At 34.6% G+C, this 15,151-nt stretch overlaps 1 protein-coding gene across 4 annotated transcripts in view; it reads right to left on the reverse strand.

Moving 5' to 3' along the window:
* LOC135214493 (chaoptin-like) overlaps nucleotides 1–15,151 on the reverse strand; it is a 275,141-nt gene that overhangs the window by 18,018 nt on the left and 241,972 nt on the right. For all 4 annotated transcript variants that reach the window (XM_064248862.1, XM_064248865.1, XM_064248864.1 and 1 more), the window contains exon 4: nucleotides 3,266–3,410. In XM_064248862.1, coding sequence (XP_064104932.1) covers nucleotides 3,266–3,410 — 145 coding nt within the window. The remainder of the gene's footprint in view (nucleotides 1–3,265; nucleotides 3,411–15,151) is intronic.

Raw genomic sequence — 15,151 nt, forward strand, 5'->3', positions numbered from 1 at the left:
AATAAATAAATAAATAAATGCATTAATTAATAATTATTAATAAATAAATAAATTAGTATTTTTAAATCTTCTTTTTTAATTAATTAATTTATTTATTTATGCGTTCAATAAAGTCATTATTTAATCAAATAATTATAAATTAAGTAATCAATACATTAATTAATTAAATTAGATTAATAAATCAATTAATTAATAGGTGATTTGTTTCTTTACTTATTTTCCTTATTATTTGTTTATCGACTTATTACTTGATAACCGTTACTTGAAATAGTTGATTAATTAATAGATCAAAGTTTATTTATTTATTTGCTTATTTAATTGTTTATTCTTATATACTGTGACTACTTTGCTCAACCTCTCTGATCCCAGCTATGGCCTCTTAATGCTAGGAAATGTGAAAGCGTTCGTTCCTCTTTAACGACAAGAAGAAGAAGAGGAGGAGGAGGAGGAGGAGGAGGAGGAGGAGGAGGTGGAGACAGAGTCGGAAGTCTCATTAATTTTTCAATAAGTAAACAACAGTAAGGCTCAGGTTGTCCCCACTACTAGTCGATAAAGGAGGCTTCTAAGAGAGATAGAGATAGATAGATAGATAGATAGATAGAGAGAGAGAGAGAGAGAGAGAGAGAGAGAGAGAGAGAGAGAGAGAGAATGGGGTGATAAATGATAAGATAATGACAGAGCAATCCTTGACCTTATAGATTGATATATTTTTTCCTAATGTCTTAAAAGATATTTTTGGTCAGCTCTCTCTCTCTCTCTCTCTCTCTCTCTCTCTCTCTCCTCTCTCTCTTCTCTCCTCTCTCTCTCTCTCTCTCTCATTACGTACTTATACAAAGCACTCTCTATAGATACTTAAAAATACTAGAGCATACTTATACGAAGGTGATTTCTAGATCATATAAACAATGATCTCTCTCTCTCTCTCTCTCTCTCTCTCTCTCTCTCAAATTACGTACTTATACAAGCACTCTCTAGAGATTATTCTTAAAAATACTTAGAGCAATACTTTATACGAAGGTGATTTCTGTATCATATACAATATCTCTCGCTTCTCTCTCTCTCTCTCTCTCTCTCTCTCTCTCATTACGTACTTATACAAACCAATATCTGTAGATACTTAAAAATACTTGAGCATACTTATACGAAGTTCATTTCTAGATCATATTAACAATAATCCCTCTCTCTCTCTCTCTCTCAGTGTTACTAAATACTTGAAAGTATTCTGTAACACGCCTCTCTCTCTCTCTCTCTCTCTCTCTCTCTCTCTCTCTCTCTCTCTCTGTCTGTCTGTCTGTCTGTCTCTCTCTCAGTGTTACTTAATACTTGAAAGTATTCTGTAGACTACACTAATACAATAAGAACTTCTTAATTACATAAACAATCTCTGCCTGTCTGTCTGTCTGTTTCTCTCGGAAACAGACACCCTAGGCATCTTCCATATATCTGAAAGGGAATAGGTCAGAAAGACGAGAAGAAAGAGGAGAGAAGTAGATTAAGTAGGTAGGGAAGTGGAAGGGGGAGTAACTGAAGAGGCATAGGGGAGAGAGAGAGAGAGAGAGAGAGAGAGAGAGAGAGAGAGCTGGTTCCCATTGGACTTAGGTGCCTCTTTTTCACCATTTTCCGGAGACTGACAGATTGACGGGGCAGGTTCGAACGAGAATAGAGAGATAGACGGATGAAAAAAGAGAGAGAGAGAAAAAATGGAAAAGGAAGAACATTGAAGAGACTTAGAGAAGGCCGATCTGAAGTGAAATAGAGAGAATCAAAAGCAGGGTGATGATAAGTTAGAAATTAGGAATAAGAAGTAAAGACCTGGAAAAATAATGATGATGGATGTAACTTAGTGAGGATCGAGGAGAAAGTGAAAAAAAATTAAGGGGATTTTTTGATTACAAAAACACTCTCTCTCTCTCTCTCTCTCTCTCTCTCTCTCTCTGTGCGTGTGTTAATAATTGAACGTATATTGTAGAATGTACCTACACAAAGGGGACATTTTGATTACACAAACAATCTCTCTCTCTCTCTCTCTCTCTCTCTCTCTCTCTGTCAATACTCGAAAGTTTACCGCAGTAAGAAGCAGGTAGCGAGGAATGAATCATAGGGAGAGGAATAACGAGAAAAAATGGATGGAAAGAGAACTAGCAAATAAAATTCGCAAAAAGGAAAAGAAATTACTAAAATTGCTTCAGTTTAAGACGAAACGAAAACGAAACAAAGGAAGGATAAAAGGGGAAAGGCACAGTGAACGAAGGAACAGTAGAATAAAGGGAAAGGAGAGGAGGAAAAGGACTCAAGAAGACGAAGAAGAAGAAAAAGAGGAGGAGGAGGAGGAGGAGGAGGAGGAGGAGGAGGAGGAGGAGACGAGAAACTGAAATGCAGAAAAATCGAGAATGACACAAGTGGAGAAGAAGAATTAGAAATGTGTAGAGGCTTAAGAAGGAAAGATAAAAGGGTGAGGTGCAGAGAACGAAGGAGCAGTAGAATAAAGGGGAAAGGAGAGAAGGAAAGGGACTCGAGGAGGAGGAGATGAAGACAAAGAAGAAGAAGAAGAAGAAGAAGAAGAAGAGGGGATGTGGAAGAGGAGGTTCGTGTATGACCCATCAAAGGGGTCCTACACTCCTACTCCCCTCACTCTGCTACTCGAAATCATCATCATCATTCTTTTTCTCAGACACTTCAGCTCTCTCTCTCTCTCTCTCTCTCTCTCTCTTGGCCCCTATCTCTCACTTGACTTGGTTTTAAGTCGTTCTCCTCATAATTTCTTTCTCTCTCTATCTTTATCTCGCCTAATCTCTCTCTCTCTCTCTCTCTCTCTCTCTCTCTCTCTCTCTCATTTGTCAGCTGTCAAGATTAAGCTGGTATCAACAACAAGGCATGCAAAGCTACGATATGAAGGGATATATAATTGATATTTTTTTTACATTTTCCTACATTGCATTATTACATATTCCTGTGTTCATCTTTTAGTAATGCTGGCCAATATATGAATAAAGAAATAAATAAGTAATTAGATAAATAACATAGATAAATAAACAAATAATTAAATAAAACATGCTGTTACGAAATGAAGGCAATATTATAACTGGCATTTACGTATATTTTCCTATATTCATCTTTTAGCCATGATTTCCAATAAATAACTAACAAACCAAGTAACTAACTAACTAAATAAACAATGAAATCAAACTAATGACTAATTAACAAAAGGTGAAAAAGGTAAACACACTTGAACGAGGTCAACCCAAGAAAGGCTGCCACTACTTACATCAAAGCCTTGTCTCCAATAGAGCGCAATTTGCTGTTCATCACTCGAAGACTTTCGACCTTCACGTCAACTATGTCTCCGTTGCTGATGACTGCCAGCCCCGAATTCAGGATGTCCATGTGAAGCAGCAACCCAGGTGGGACGGCTGGAAAAAAGGTGGAGAAGAAGACGAAGGAGATAAGTATTGGAAGATTTGGAGACTGAGGTGCGTTTGAGAGCAATGCAAATCAAGGCATAATAATAATAATAATAATAATAATAATAATAATAATAATAATAATAATAATAATAATAATAATAATAATAATGAATTTAAAACACTTAAGTGTGAGGAATAGGTAGGCTAAAGTATGCATATATATATATATATATATATATATATATATATATATATATATATATATATATATAATATTACACATACATACACACACATATATATATATATATATATATATATATATATATATATATATATATATATATATATATATATATATATATATATATATATATATAGGCATAGTGTAATAAGGCGGAATTTAAAACACTCAGGTATAAGATGTGAAGAATAGGTAAACTAAAGTATGCATTATATATGCATATGCATGTATATACATTCATACATACATAACATAACATAATTATTATATTATATAATTTAAATATATATATATATATATACATATACATTGTCATAATTTTGTAATATTTCTTCTTTCTTTCAATGTCTGAATATTTGAGTAAAAGAATCCATTTTGCAAAGACTGGCTTTTGTAATATTACACGTCAAAATGAAAAGCAGACAATGTACTTTTAATCCCCATTGCATTTTGCACAATTCAACAGTGTTCATTATTCAGCCATCGAGGGATTAGTTTGAAAAAAAATAAATAAAAAACACTGGCCACGTACAGTCCTGTGACGTCTCCAAATGATTAATGCACTGAAAAACATATTAACGGTTAATGAATCTTTCATATTAAAGCTATGAATTGATATTCCAGTCTGCTCTGTAGCTTTCCAGCTTATAGAAAATTTAGTTCAGTCTATGTAGCTTTCCAGTTTATGGAATATTTAGTTATTATTACGCTTAGTTATTTAGTAAAAAAAAAAAAATTGTTTTCCTTACAATGATCGAGACCATTCTTTTTCCTGTGTGCGTGTTTTTTTTTTTTAATTTAATTTAGTTATCTAGTCAATAATAATTTTCCCCGTACGTCGGTCGAGACACATTTTTTCCAGTTTTTTTGCATGCATTTTATTTTACAATAGTTTTTATTACAGTCTACTTTGAGCTTTTTTTAGTTAAAGGAATTTCCCCCAAATATCGTTCGAGAGCAATTTTTATGTGCGTGTGTTTTTTTTTCAGTTATTTTTTGGGGAGCCTTTCATAAATCAAATTGTAGAAATAAAAATTGGGCTAATCTGTGCATTGATCGAGACCAATATTTTCTCCTGTGTGAATGTTTTTTTTCATTTATTTTTTGAGGTTTCACAAATCAATTTGCAGCAGTGATGGTTAAAAAAAACATGAAAGTGGGCTAATCCATACATTGATCGAGACCCATTTTTTTTTTCTGTGCATACGTTTTTTTCCATTTATTTGTTGGGGGAGTTTTTCATAAAAACAATTGTAGCAGTGGCGGTAGAAAAAAAGTGGGTTAATCCTTACATTGATCAAGACGTATTTTTTTCCGTGAGAATCTTTTTTTCGAGTTATTTCCATACAATGATCAAGACCAATTTTTTGTCCCGTGAGTGTATATTTTTCGAGTTATTTTTTAGGGAGGGTTTCTTAAATCAAATTGCAGCAGTAACGGTACCAAAATAAAAAAAAAAAGTTGGTTAAGCCATACATTGATCGAAACCCTATTTTATTTTTCCTGCGCTTATGTTTTTTCCGAGTTATTTTTTTGGGGGAGGTTTTCATAAAACCTATTGCAGCAGTGATGGTCGGAAAAAAAGAGCAAAAAGTGAGTTAATAATTCAGCATCCGGGAGATTTGCTGCGTCACAGAGTTACAAAGCAAATTGATACAGACAGTTTGCCCCCAGTGGGACCAGCAGGCTGAATTAAATTGTATTATTAGAGAGAGAGAGAGAGAGAGAGAGAGAGAGAGAGAGAGAGAGAGAACGGATGGTGACAGGAACACGGAGGAAGGGCAGAAAAGGAGAGGGAGAGGATAAGGGACATGATGAGAGAGAGAGAGAGAGAGAGAGAAGAGAAGAAGAGAGAGACGAGATCGAGAGAGAGAAGAGAGAGAGAGAGGGAGGAGGAGGAGAGGAGAGAGAGATATGGTGGGTCCATTGGGAGGAGGTTTAGAATGTTTGGGATAAGATATATATATATATATATATATATATATATATATATATATATATATAGCGCGTCTATATACACACAAATATATATATATATATATATATATATATATATATATATATAACACACACACACACACACACATCACACACACACATACATATATATATATATATATATATATATATATAAAACACACACACACCACACACACACACAAAATATATATATATAATATATATATATATATATATATATATATATATAGATGTGTGTCTGTGTGTGTGTGCACATGAACATCTCAGATTTAAATAAGCAAACATTAACACCGTACCAAATTATGTAAGACAATAACTTGCATATCAATATGAAAAAAAAATGTAAAAAACAATAAATAACCCAGAGTAAAATAATAAATAACAACAACACGAACCTAAAAAAGAATGAACAAACTATAAATCAGCTCTGTAAATAAGAGCTACAGCCGAACCAGGTGATGGTTTCTCAAATGGGGACAGCCTCCACTTGAACGAGCGACTGACGTATGGCAGGGTGGCCCGGATTTCAGAAATGGAAAATAATTTGACTCCATCGCGTTGCCCTGGATGGCTCTCTCTCTCTCTCCTGTAACGCTGTCTCTCTTCTCTCTCTCTCTCTACTGAACGCTGTCTCTCTTCTCTCTCTCCTGACAGTTGATAGATGCGAATGTCTTGGGGAACACGCACACACAAATGTAGTATATAATATATATATATATAGTATGATTAATATATATATATATATATAGTATATCTATCTATCTTCTATCTATCTTATCTATCTATCTATCTATCTATATATATATATATATATATATATATATATATATATATATATATATACTATATTATATATATCACCGTATATATATACTATATATATATATATATATATACTAATTTCTGCACAATTTCTCTTTATAATATAATATATTCCCTAACATTAAAATCTCCGCTCCCTGGATATATGTTACCGAGGCTCCTGCATAAAGTCTGACAAATATGATATTTATCACGCTGTTTGCATTGATATTATTATCATCATTATACCTTCCTTACGGTTATTGCATCGTTCAGCAAGCTGTTCCTATTTTCCACTTGTCGAATTCTTTGTTGCAAAATGTATGTTTTTCTCACGATAGTCATATCTCCAGTCAACGCGATTTGCTTAGTCTGACGGAGAGAAACGAAAGAACTCTTCCGATAAATTTAGCTTTTCAGTGTTACCAACTGTCCCGAGTTCTCCGAGAGGCTCTTGGAATGACGCAATTCTTGGAAGGACGAGTGTTCACAGGGCCGAGATTCTGTTTTGTTTACGTAAGACGCTATAACGAGGCGATGGGTAAGTCTTCGGTATTATTTTTTCGCTCTGTCTAATGTGTGTGTGTGTGTATATATATATATATATATATATATATATTATTATATACTATATGAATACACATACATACATATATATATATATATATCATACTATATATATATATATATATATTATACATATACTAATATATAATAATATATATATATATATATATATATATTATATTATATATATATATATTATTATATATATGTGTGTGTGTGTGTGTGTGTGTGTGTTAAGTTATACAAAAATGGGACGCTTAGTAATGATTAAAACGAACCACGAAGATTAAGAAATAAACCGATGTGTTGATGGTTGACACATTTACCCATGGTTAGAAATGAAAGAAAATTCCATGGATTTTTCTACCGTAGCCCCCAGCACCCACAAAAAAGCAAAAAAGAGAAAAAATGTGAGGTATCACGTTAAAAGAATATCATTCACATTTTGAAAATCATAACAACTCAAATTCTAATTCAGTGACATGCCTTTGAACAAGACGCTTTGCTTATTTATTTCTCAAGTTTAAATCTTAACCTGAAAAACCTCTATGGAAAGGGTCAATAGATTATAAACCCAAGAGACAAGTTAAGTGAAAAAGTGACAAACAAACAAATGTGAACGAAGAGAAAATAAAACCGATACACCTGAATTCAGCAGAGAGCAGGAAATGAATTTGCCCCTGCTTAAGCATCTAGAGGTCAGCAGACACCACACGACCGCACCAGGCAAACTATTTCACGTTTTAGTTGTAGCCAAAATAAAACTCCTCGAAAAGTGAGTATTAACTGGTGTCTACCAGACTCAAGAGGCTAAACCTGGTATTAAAAAAAAAAAAGAACAAAAAGTGCAATGTTGGAAGCAGTAGCTGGGGAGTGCTGCCTAGTGGCGCAAGCAAGAGAGAGAGAGAGAGAGAGAGAGAGAGAGAGATTGCAGAGGATGTCTATCGAAGTATATTTTCTGCAACAAACATCGTGAACTCGCTATATTCCTTTGCCACAAGTCAACATTCAGCGTTCGCAAAACAGACTTAACTGATGGCATAACTACCCTTTTACGGCGAATGAAGGATTCCAACGGAAGATTGGGATGGATCTTTGTTGTTATGGTACATTTTAAGCGGCAGACATCTTGAAATCACTTTACGCCTATTGCTACAAACCAACATTTAGGGTTGGCTAAATAAACTTGACTGAGTGATGATGATCCAAGCAGACTGAAGTAGATGAAGGGTAAATTCTACCCCAATGAACAAAAGAGTAGAAATACCCCAAATCGTAAGAAAAGGTGTCACTTAGATGAAGAAAAAAAAAAGTTCTAAAATAAATAATTAAGTGAACGAATATCCGTTTTAATTAACAATTCTCTAATGCATGCAAAATTACTCTACGATAATGAAGGCACGAAATAATTAATCCTAAATTAGCAATGCATTAGCGGATAAGCGTTTTTCTTAATGAAGTATTTCGTATGGAGTACCAAATGAGGAAAAGTATGACGCAATTTAGTTTATATCATTACCAACAGATGGCATCGTATGGAGTGTGTTCGATTGATTAGCATTCTCATGATAAATAGCAAAAATACAATGAATAAATAAATAAAGAGAAGGGTGCTTTATGGAAAAAATGATATGCTAACTACTATGCAACATTAAAAGGATACTGTGCGATAAAAGAAATAATAAAAGAAGACAATAAAGCGATAAGGGAAGCCATGACAGCGTAAACGAACAGATGAGTCAGGAGGAGCAGACGATGAAAACTTAAGTACTGTACCATAGAAGGGAGCACTTGAACACTTGGATGAAAATTTAACGAGATGTTTTAGCATTAAATACTTACAGGAAGATAATGAATAATATACATGTGTATGTGCATTTATGTACATATATACATTCATATACATTCACATACCTACTACACACATACACATCCCAACTGCCAAGACGTAAGTGTAGCACCTTTCTTTACTCCAGCAAACCAGCTAACTCCCCTCACCGTTTCCCCCACCCCCCGGCCACCCCAATCCCGAAGAAATAAGTCCACGAGGAAAAGTTGGCGAGAGAGAGAGAGAGAGAGAGAGAGAGAGAGAGACATCCAAGCCCCGTTTCCTAATTCATCTAATTGCCTGTAAAGGAATCTGGCAAGGATTTCAGGGAAGGGAGACGTCGCCCTCGCAATAGATAAATAAGAAGTACATCCTAGAAAAGGAATTGTACTTCCCTTGACTGACGAAGGATTTCGGGATGGAATCGGAGGAGACTCGTCAGAGGCCACAGGATACCCAGGAAAGAATGTTGCTTGTTGAACTAGGATCTGAATCCCTTGAATTTAATCAGATAGAAGTTCGCGAGAAATATTATTATTCCCAAAGAAAACAGCTGGAAGAGAGAGAGAGAGAGAGAGAGAGAGAGAGAGAGAGAGTTGGGAAAATAACCAGCCAAAACCGAATAAACAAAAATGATCCAGAATAAAAAATAAAATAAAAAGAGAGAGAGAGAGAGAGAGAGAGAGAGAGAGAGAGAGAGAGAGAGATAAAACAAAAAATATAAATGAGAGAGAGAGAGAGAGAGAGAGAGAGAGAGAGAGAGAGAGAGAGTCGTAAAAATAACCAGCCATAACCGAATAAACAAAAATGATCCAGAATAAAAAAAAAACAACATAAAATAAAAAAACGTAAAAAAATCGACAAAAATAGAATTTTATTCCCTCCCAAAAACGCATGAAAAATAAAAAAAAATATATTCCCCCCAAAAAAACAAAGAAAGAAAAACCAGACCATCGTCGGTAGCAGAAGGGAAAACCCGAACTCTACGGTATATATGTTTTTGGGGAACATTAGGCAAATTGGGCATCCGAGCCCCCAAGCCCCTCCCCCCCCCTAACACTGCCTGTAGGCATTTATTGGCCGGCGGTGCAACCGCGTACCTCCCACCCTCCCTCCCGAAATTGAAGTTAGTTTATAGGCCTTTGATGACTACCTACACGTCACATAAATATGGACATCCCCTCCACCCCCTTCTACATCTCCCCCCAAAACCCGAGTGTTTTTAGGGGAGGAGTGTGGTGTACTGAAGGCCACAACATTCTGGATTCATTCATTTATTTCTCTCTCTCTCTCTCTCTCTCTCTCTCTCTCTCTCTCTCTCTCTCTCTTTCGAGTTATTTTCATAGCAGGAAACTAAACTACGGATATGTGGTCAACTTTTCGTCTCTGTTAACTGGAGTTATTCTCTCTCTCTCTCTCTCTCTCTCTCTCTCTCTCTCTCTCTCTCAGAGCTTCGTGGTATGAAACTAAACAATTGAGACATTATTTACTTCTCGTCTTTGTTAACCCGAGTTTCTGTCTGTCTCTCTCTCTCTCTGAGCTTCGTGGTATAAAACTAAATAATTGAAATGTTATTTACTTCTTCTCGTCTTTGTTAACTGGAGTTATTCCTCTCTCTCTCTCTCTCTCTCTCTCTCTCTCTCTCTCTCTCCCCTCAAATGTGCCTGGCTATCTCATAAACGTGGCCAATTTTTTACTGCACATGTCCGGGCGCTTACCTGGCAGCTCTCCCTCTCTCTCTCTCTCTCTCTCTCTACCTTTCCACAATCCTCCTTCACTCCCGAAAACAAAAGAAAATGATGAGATGTGGAAGAAATATTGAATAAGAGACGAATCTTTCAATGCTACGCCATTTATTCAAATCGGGTTCTAAATCGTCTATTGCAATGTATTTGCAATTCAAAAATTAAGAACTATTCATCTTTGAAGTTCAAATACATCGTTTGAGCTTTTCAAATGCCGTATCTTGCGTATTTGTAATTAAAATATAAATGACCTGAGTTTTTATTCATATACACGAGAAATATCTTTGCTTGTCATAATACAACCAACGCATGATAGTTAAACTCAAGATGCGAGAATAACGATTAAATGTATAAAAACAAGGATAAGACAGAGGGGAATTAGGAACGAAAAGTAGAGCAATTACAGGAATTACAGGAGAGAGAATAAGAAACACATTAGAAATGAACAATAAGATATTTACCAAAATTATGACGAATAATTATTTTCTTGTCAGAAATAGCATAGTACAAGAAAGAAGCTCTCTATACATCCCATTGCGACGAATAAAAATATAAAATTAATTAAAAACAAGGCGTGATCTGACCTCAAGCTTATTTAGGTGCGTGCTAAACTCAACGGTCAAATAGAGCGTTGTTTCACTAAGTAAAAGTGCAGCAGCTACGATATATTTTATCAGAAATAATTGTTCTGTAGCGTTTAACATGGACATAATTTTTTTTTACATTTTCATTCTAATAATCAATCATAAATATCGCATCCTAAAAATCCTGTATCTTTAACTCAACGCGAAACACCCTTTTCAGACGTTTTCAGGCTTTTCCATGGGGGTTTCCTACCCCCCACAACAAGAGCAACAACTGCTACAACAACGACAACAAAGTAGTATGTAGGCTTACTTCCCGGGAAAGTTAAAAGTCTTGGAAATCAAGCAGAGATATGGTCCAACATTTCACACCAAAGTGTTTCAAAATACTTCGTTTCTCATCGTGTACAATCATGACAGCAATTTCATAAAAAAATATAAAACTCACGTATCCTTAATTAGAAATCTTGCCAGGCCCCGACAATAAAAATGAATTATTGGAGGTGCATAACTTGGAAGGAATTATTTTGGGAATGATATAAGTCGGGAGGCGTACAATTAAGAGTCATAATTAGGTGTCTGTCAGCAATCGTGGCTGCTCCGGAAATATCAAGCGAATACTAATAGAATGTACCTCAGACAAATGACAGACGAAGACAATGAATGCCTTGTTGTAATTCAGAATGAACTAATCATTAATAGGCATATATATATACATACATACATACATACATACACATATATATTATATATATATATATATATATATATATATATATATATATATATATATATATAATGAGTATATGATGATGGCAATGATTCGCTGTCGTTGTCAATTATAAAAGGCACTTTCTATAAGTGGATAAACGCAGAAATTTGATAATTATTTCTCAATGGATAAGACGAAAGTAATACAGTTCATAGAAACCACATAAAACTTCATATTTAGCGTTAATAAAAAGTCAATCTATAATAAAAGATAAAATCACGTCGCCATTCATTGTCCATAACCTGAAAAATCCACAAACGAGAGTAACCAACAGAGCACCTTTAAAATAATTACGTTTCCTTACCACCTAAAAAAAATACAAAAAAAAGGTCTCATAACTCGCAAAAGTTATTTTGCATATTTTCTTAATCAAGAACTGTATATGAGATAGTTTGTAATAATAAAAAAAATTATATTGCAGCGGGACACTTTTTTTTTTTTTTCTTCCAGTACTGTTTATTCTGGGAAATCGGCTTTCAACTCGAGTTATGAATAATTTAAAGTATTTTCTGTCTCTATTGCGAGCTATGTGTGAGTGTTTTATGAGTATTTCGTTCTTTCGTGTGTTTTGAACGCATTTGTATTCATAATTCCTCGTGCTTGAAGGAAACTCACACACAAACACTATAAGTAAATAGAACAAAAAGAATATAAAATTCTGGCAAAAAGCCAAACGCTGTGACCTAGGAGGTCAATTGACAGTAAGAAAGTCTGAAAAGTGGGTTTAAGGAATCGCTACACAGACCCTTAAGTAATGTCTACAGTGCACCACGCAACTAAGTATATGATGAAGTCTGACATAGGTATATTGTACCTTAAATAAATGATAGATTTTTGAAGGTATACATAAGGACCTTATTTTAATGTCTTATCTTTGCCATCAATCTATATAATCTTTATCAAATCACCATCTATCTCATTTCAAAATCGCCAGCTGAAAGATCCCAGCCACCAAGCTATCTGTAAGATGTTTATCAAATCGCTGTATATCTCATTTCGAAAGCTCTCAGCCACCAAGCTATGGATAAGATCTTTATCAAATCTATCTATCTCATTTCGAAAGATCTCAGTCTCATAGCTATCTATAAGATCTTTATCAAATCTCTATCTATCTCATTTCGAAAGATCTCAGTCACCAAGCTATCTATAAGATCTTTATCAAATCGCTCTCTATCTCATTTCGAAAGATCTCAGTCACCAAGCTATCTGTAAGATGTTTATCAAATCGCTGTCTATCTCCTTTCGAAAGATCCCAGCCACCAAGCTATCTGTAAGATGTTTATCAAAATCGCTGTCTATCTCATTTTCGAAAGATCCCAGCCACCAAGCCTATCCTGTTAAGATGTTTATCAAATCGCTGTCTATTCTCATTTCGAAAAGATCTCAGCCACCGCTATTGTAAGATCTTTATCAAATCGAAGATCTCAGTCACCAAGATATCTGTAAGATCTTTATCAAATCGCTATCTGTCTCATTTCGAAAGATCTCAATCACCAAGCTGTTTATAGATCTTTATTAGATATCTATCTCATTTCAAAACCGCTCGCCGATAGATCTCAGTCACCAAGCTATCTGTAAGGTCTTTATCAAATCGCTATCTATCTCATTTCACCAAACTATCAGTAGGATCTTAATAAAATCGCTATCTATCTCATTTCACCAAGCTATCTATAAGATCTTTATGAACTCGCTATCTATGAAATTTTACCAAGATGTTTACTAAATCACCATCTATGTCATTTCACCAAGCCAACTATACGATCTTTATCAAATTGCTATCTATCTCATTTCACCAAGCCATCTATACGATCTTTATCAAATCGCCACCTATGTCATTTCACCAAACCATCTATACGAACTTTATCAAATTGCTGTCTATGTCATTTCACTAAGCTATCCATATGACCTTTCTCAAATCTCCATCTATCTCATTTCACCAAGCCATCTATACGATCTTTATCAAATCACTATCTCTCTCATTTCACCAAGCTATCTATAAGATCTTTATGAACTTGCTATCTATCTCATTTCACCAAGCTATCTATAAGATCTTTATGAACTTGCTATCTCTCTCATTTCACCAAGCTATCTATAAGATCTTTATGAACTTGCTATCTATCTCATTTCACCAAGCCATCTATAAGATCATTATGAACTCGCTACCTGTGTCATTTCACCAAGCTATCTATAAGATCTTTATGGCCTCTCTATCTATGTCATTTCACCAAGCTATGTATATGATCTTTATCATATCTCTATGTCATTTTACCAAGCTATCTATAGGATCTTTACCAAGTAACCATCTATCTCATTTCACCAAGCTATCTATCTATACGATGTTTATGAAATCGCTATCTATGTCATTTCACCAAGCCAACTATACGATCCTTATCAAATCGCTATCTGTCTAATTTCACCAAGCTATCTATAAGATCTTTATAACCTCGCTATCTATCTAATTTCACCAAGCTATCTATAAGATGTTTATCAACTCGCTATCTATGACAATTCACCAAGCCATCTATACGATCTTTATCAAATCACTATCTCTCTCATTTCACCAAGCTATCTATAAGATCTTTATGAACTCGCTATCTATCTCATTTCACCAAGCCATCTATAAGATCATTATGACCTCGCTATCTATGTCATTTCACCAAGCTATCTATACGATCTTTATCAAATTGCTACCTATCTCATGATCTTTATAATATCTCTATGTCATTTTACCAAGCTATCTATAAGATCTTTACCAAATCACCATCTATCTTATTTCACCAAGCTATCTATAAGATCTTTATGACCTCGCTATCTATGTCATTTCACCAAGCTATCTATAAGATCTTTATCAAATCGTTACCAATCTCATGATCTTTATAATATCTCTATGTCATTTTACCAAGCTATCTATAAGATCCTTACCAAATCACCATCTATGTCATTTCACAAAACTATCTATAAGATCTTTATGACCGCTATCTATGTCATTTCACAAAGCTATATATAAGATCTTTATGACCTTGCTAACTATGTCATTTCACCAAGCTGTGTATACGATCTTTACCAAATCACCATGTATCTCATTTCAAAATCATAATTCTATTCGAAAAAAAAGACCCGTTCGATAAATCAGTGTCAGATCACCCGCTTTCTTCTGCAATTGACATTTCATTCTCCGAAAATAGTTCCCAGTGATCGATGGTCACAGAACCAATCAGTGACTTGT

Source organism: Macrobrachium nipponense, chromosome 45, assembly GCF_015104395.2.
Source record: "Macrobrachium nipponense isolate FS-2020 chromosome 45, ASM1510439v2, whole genome shotgun sequence".
Taxonomy (NCBI): Eukaryota; Metazoa; Arthropoda; class Malacostraca; order Decapoda; family Palaemonidae; genus Macrobrachium; species Macrobrachium nipponense.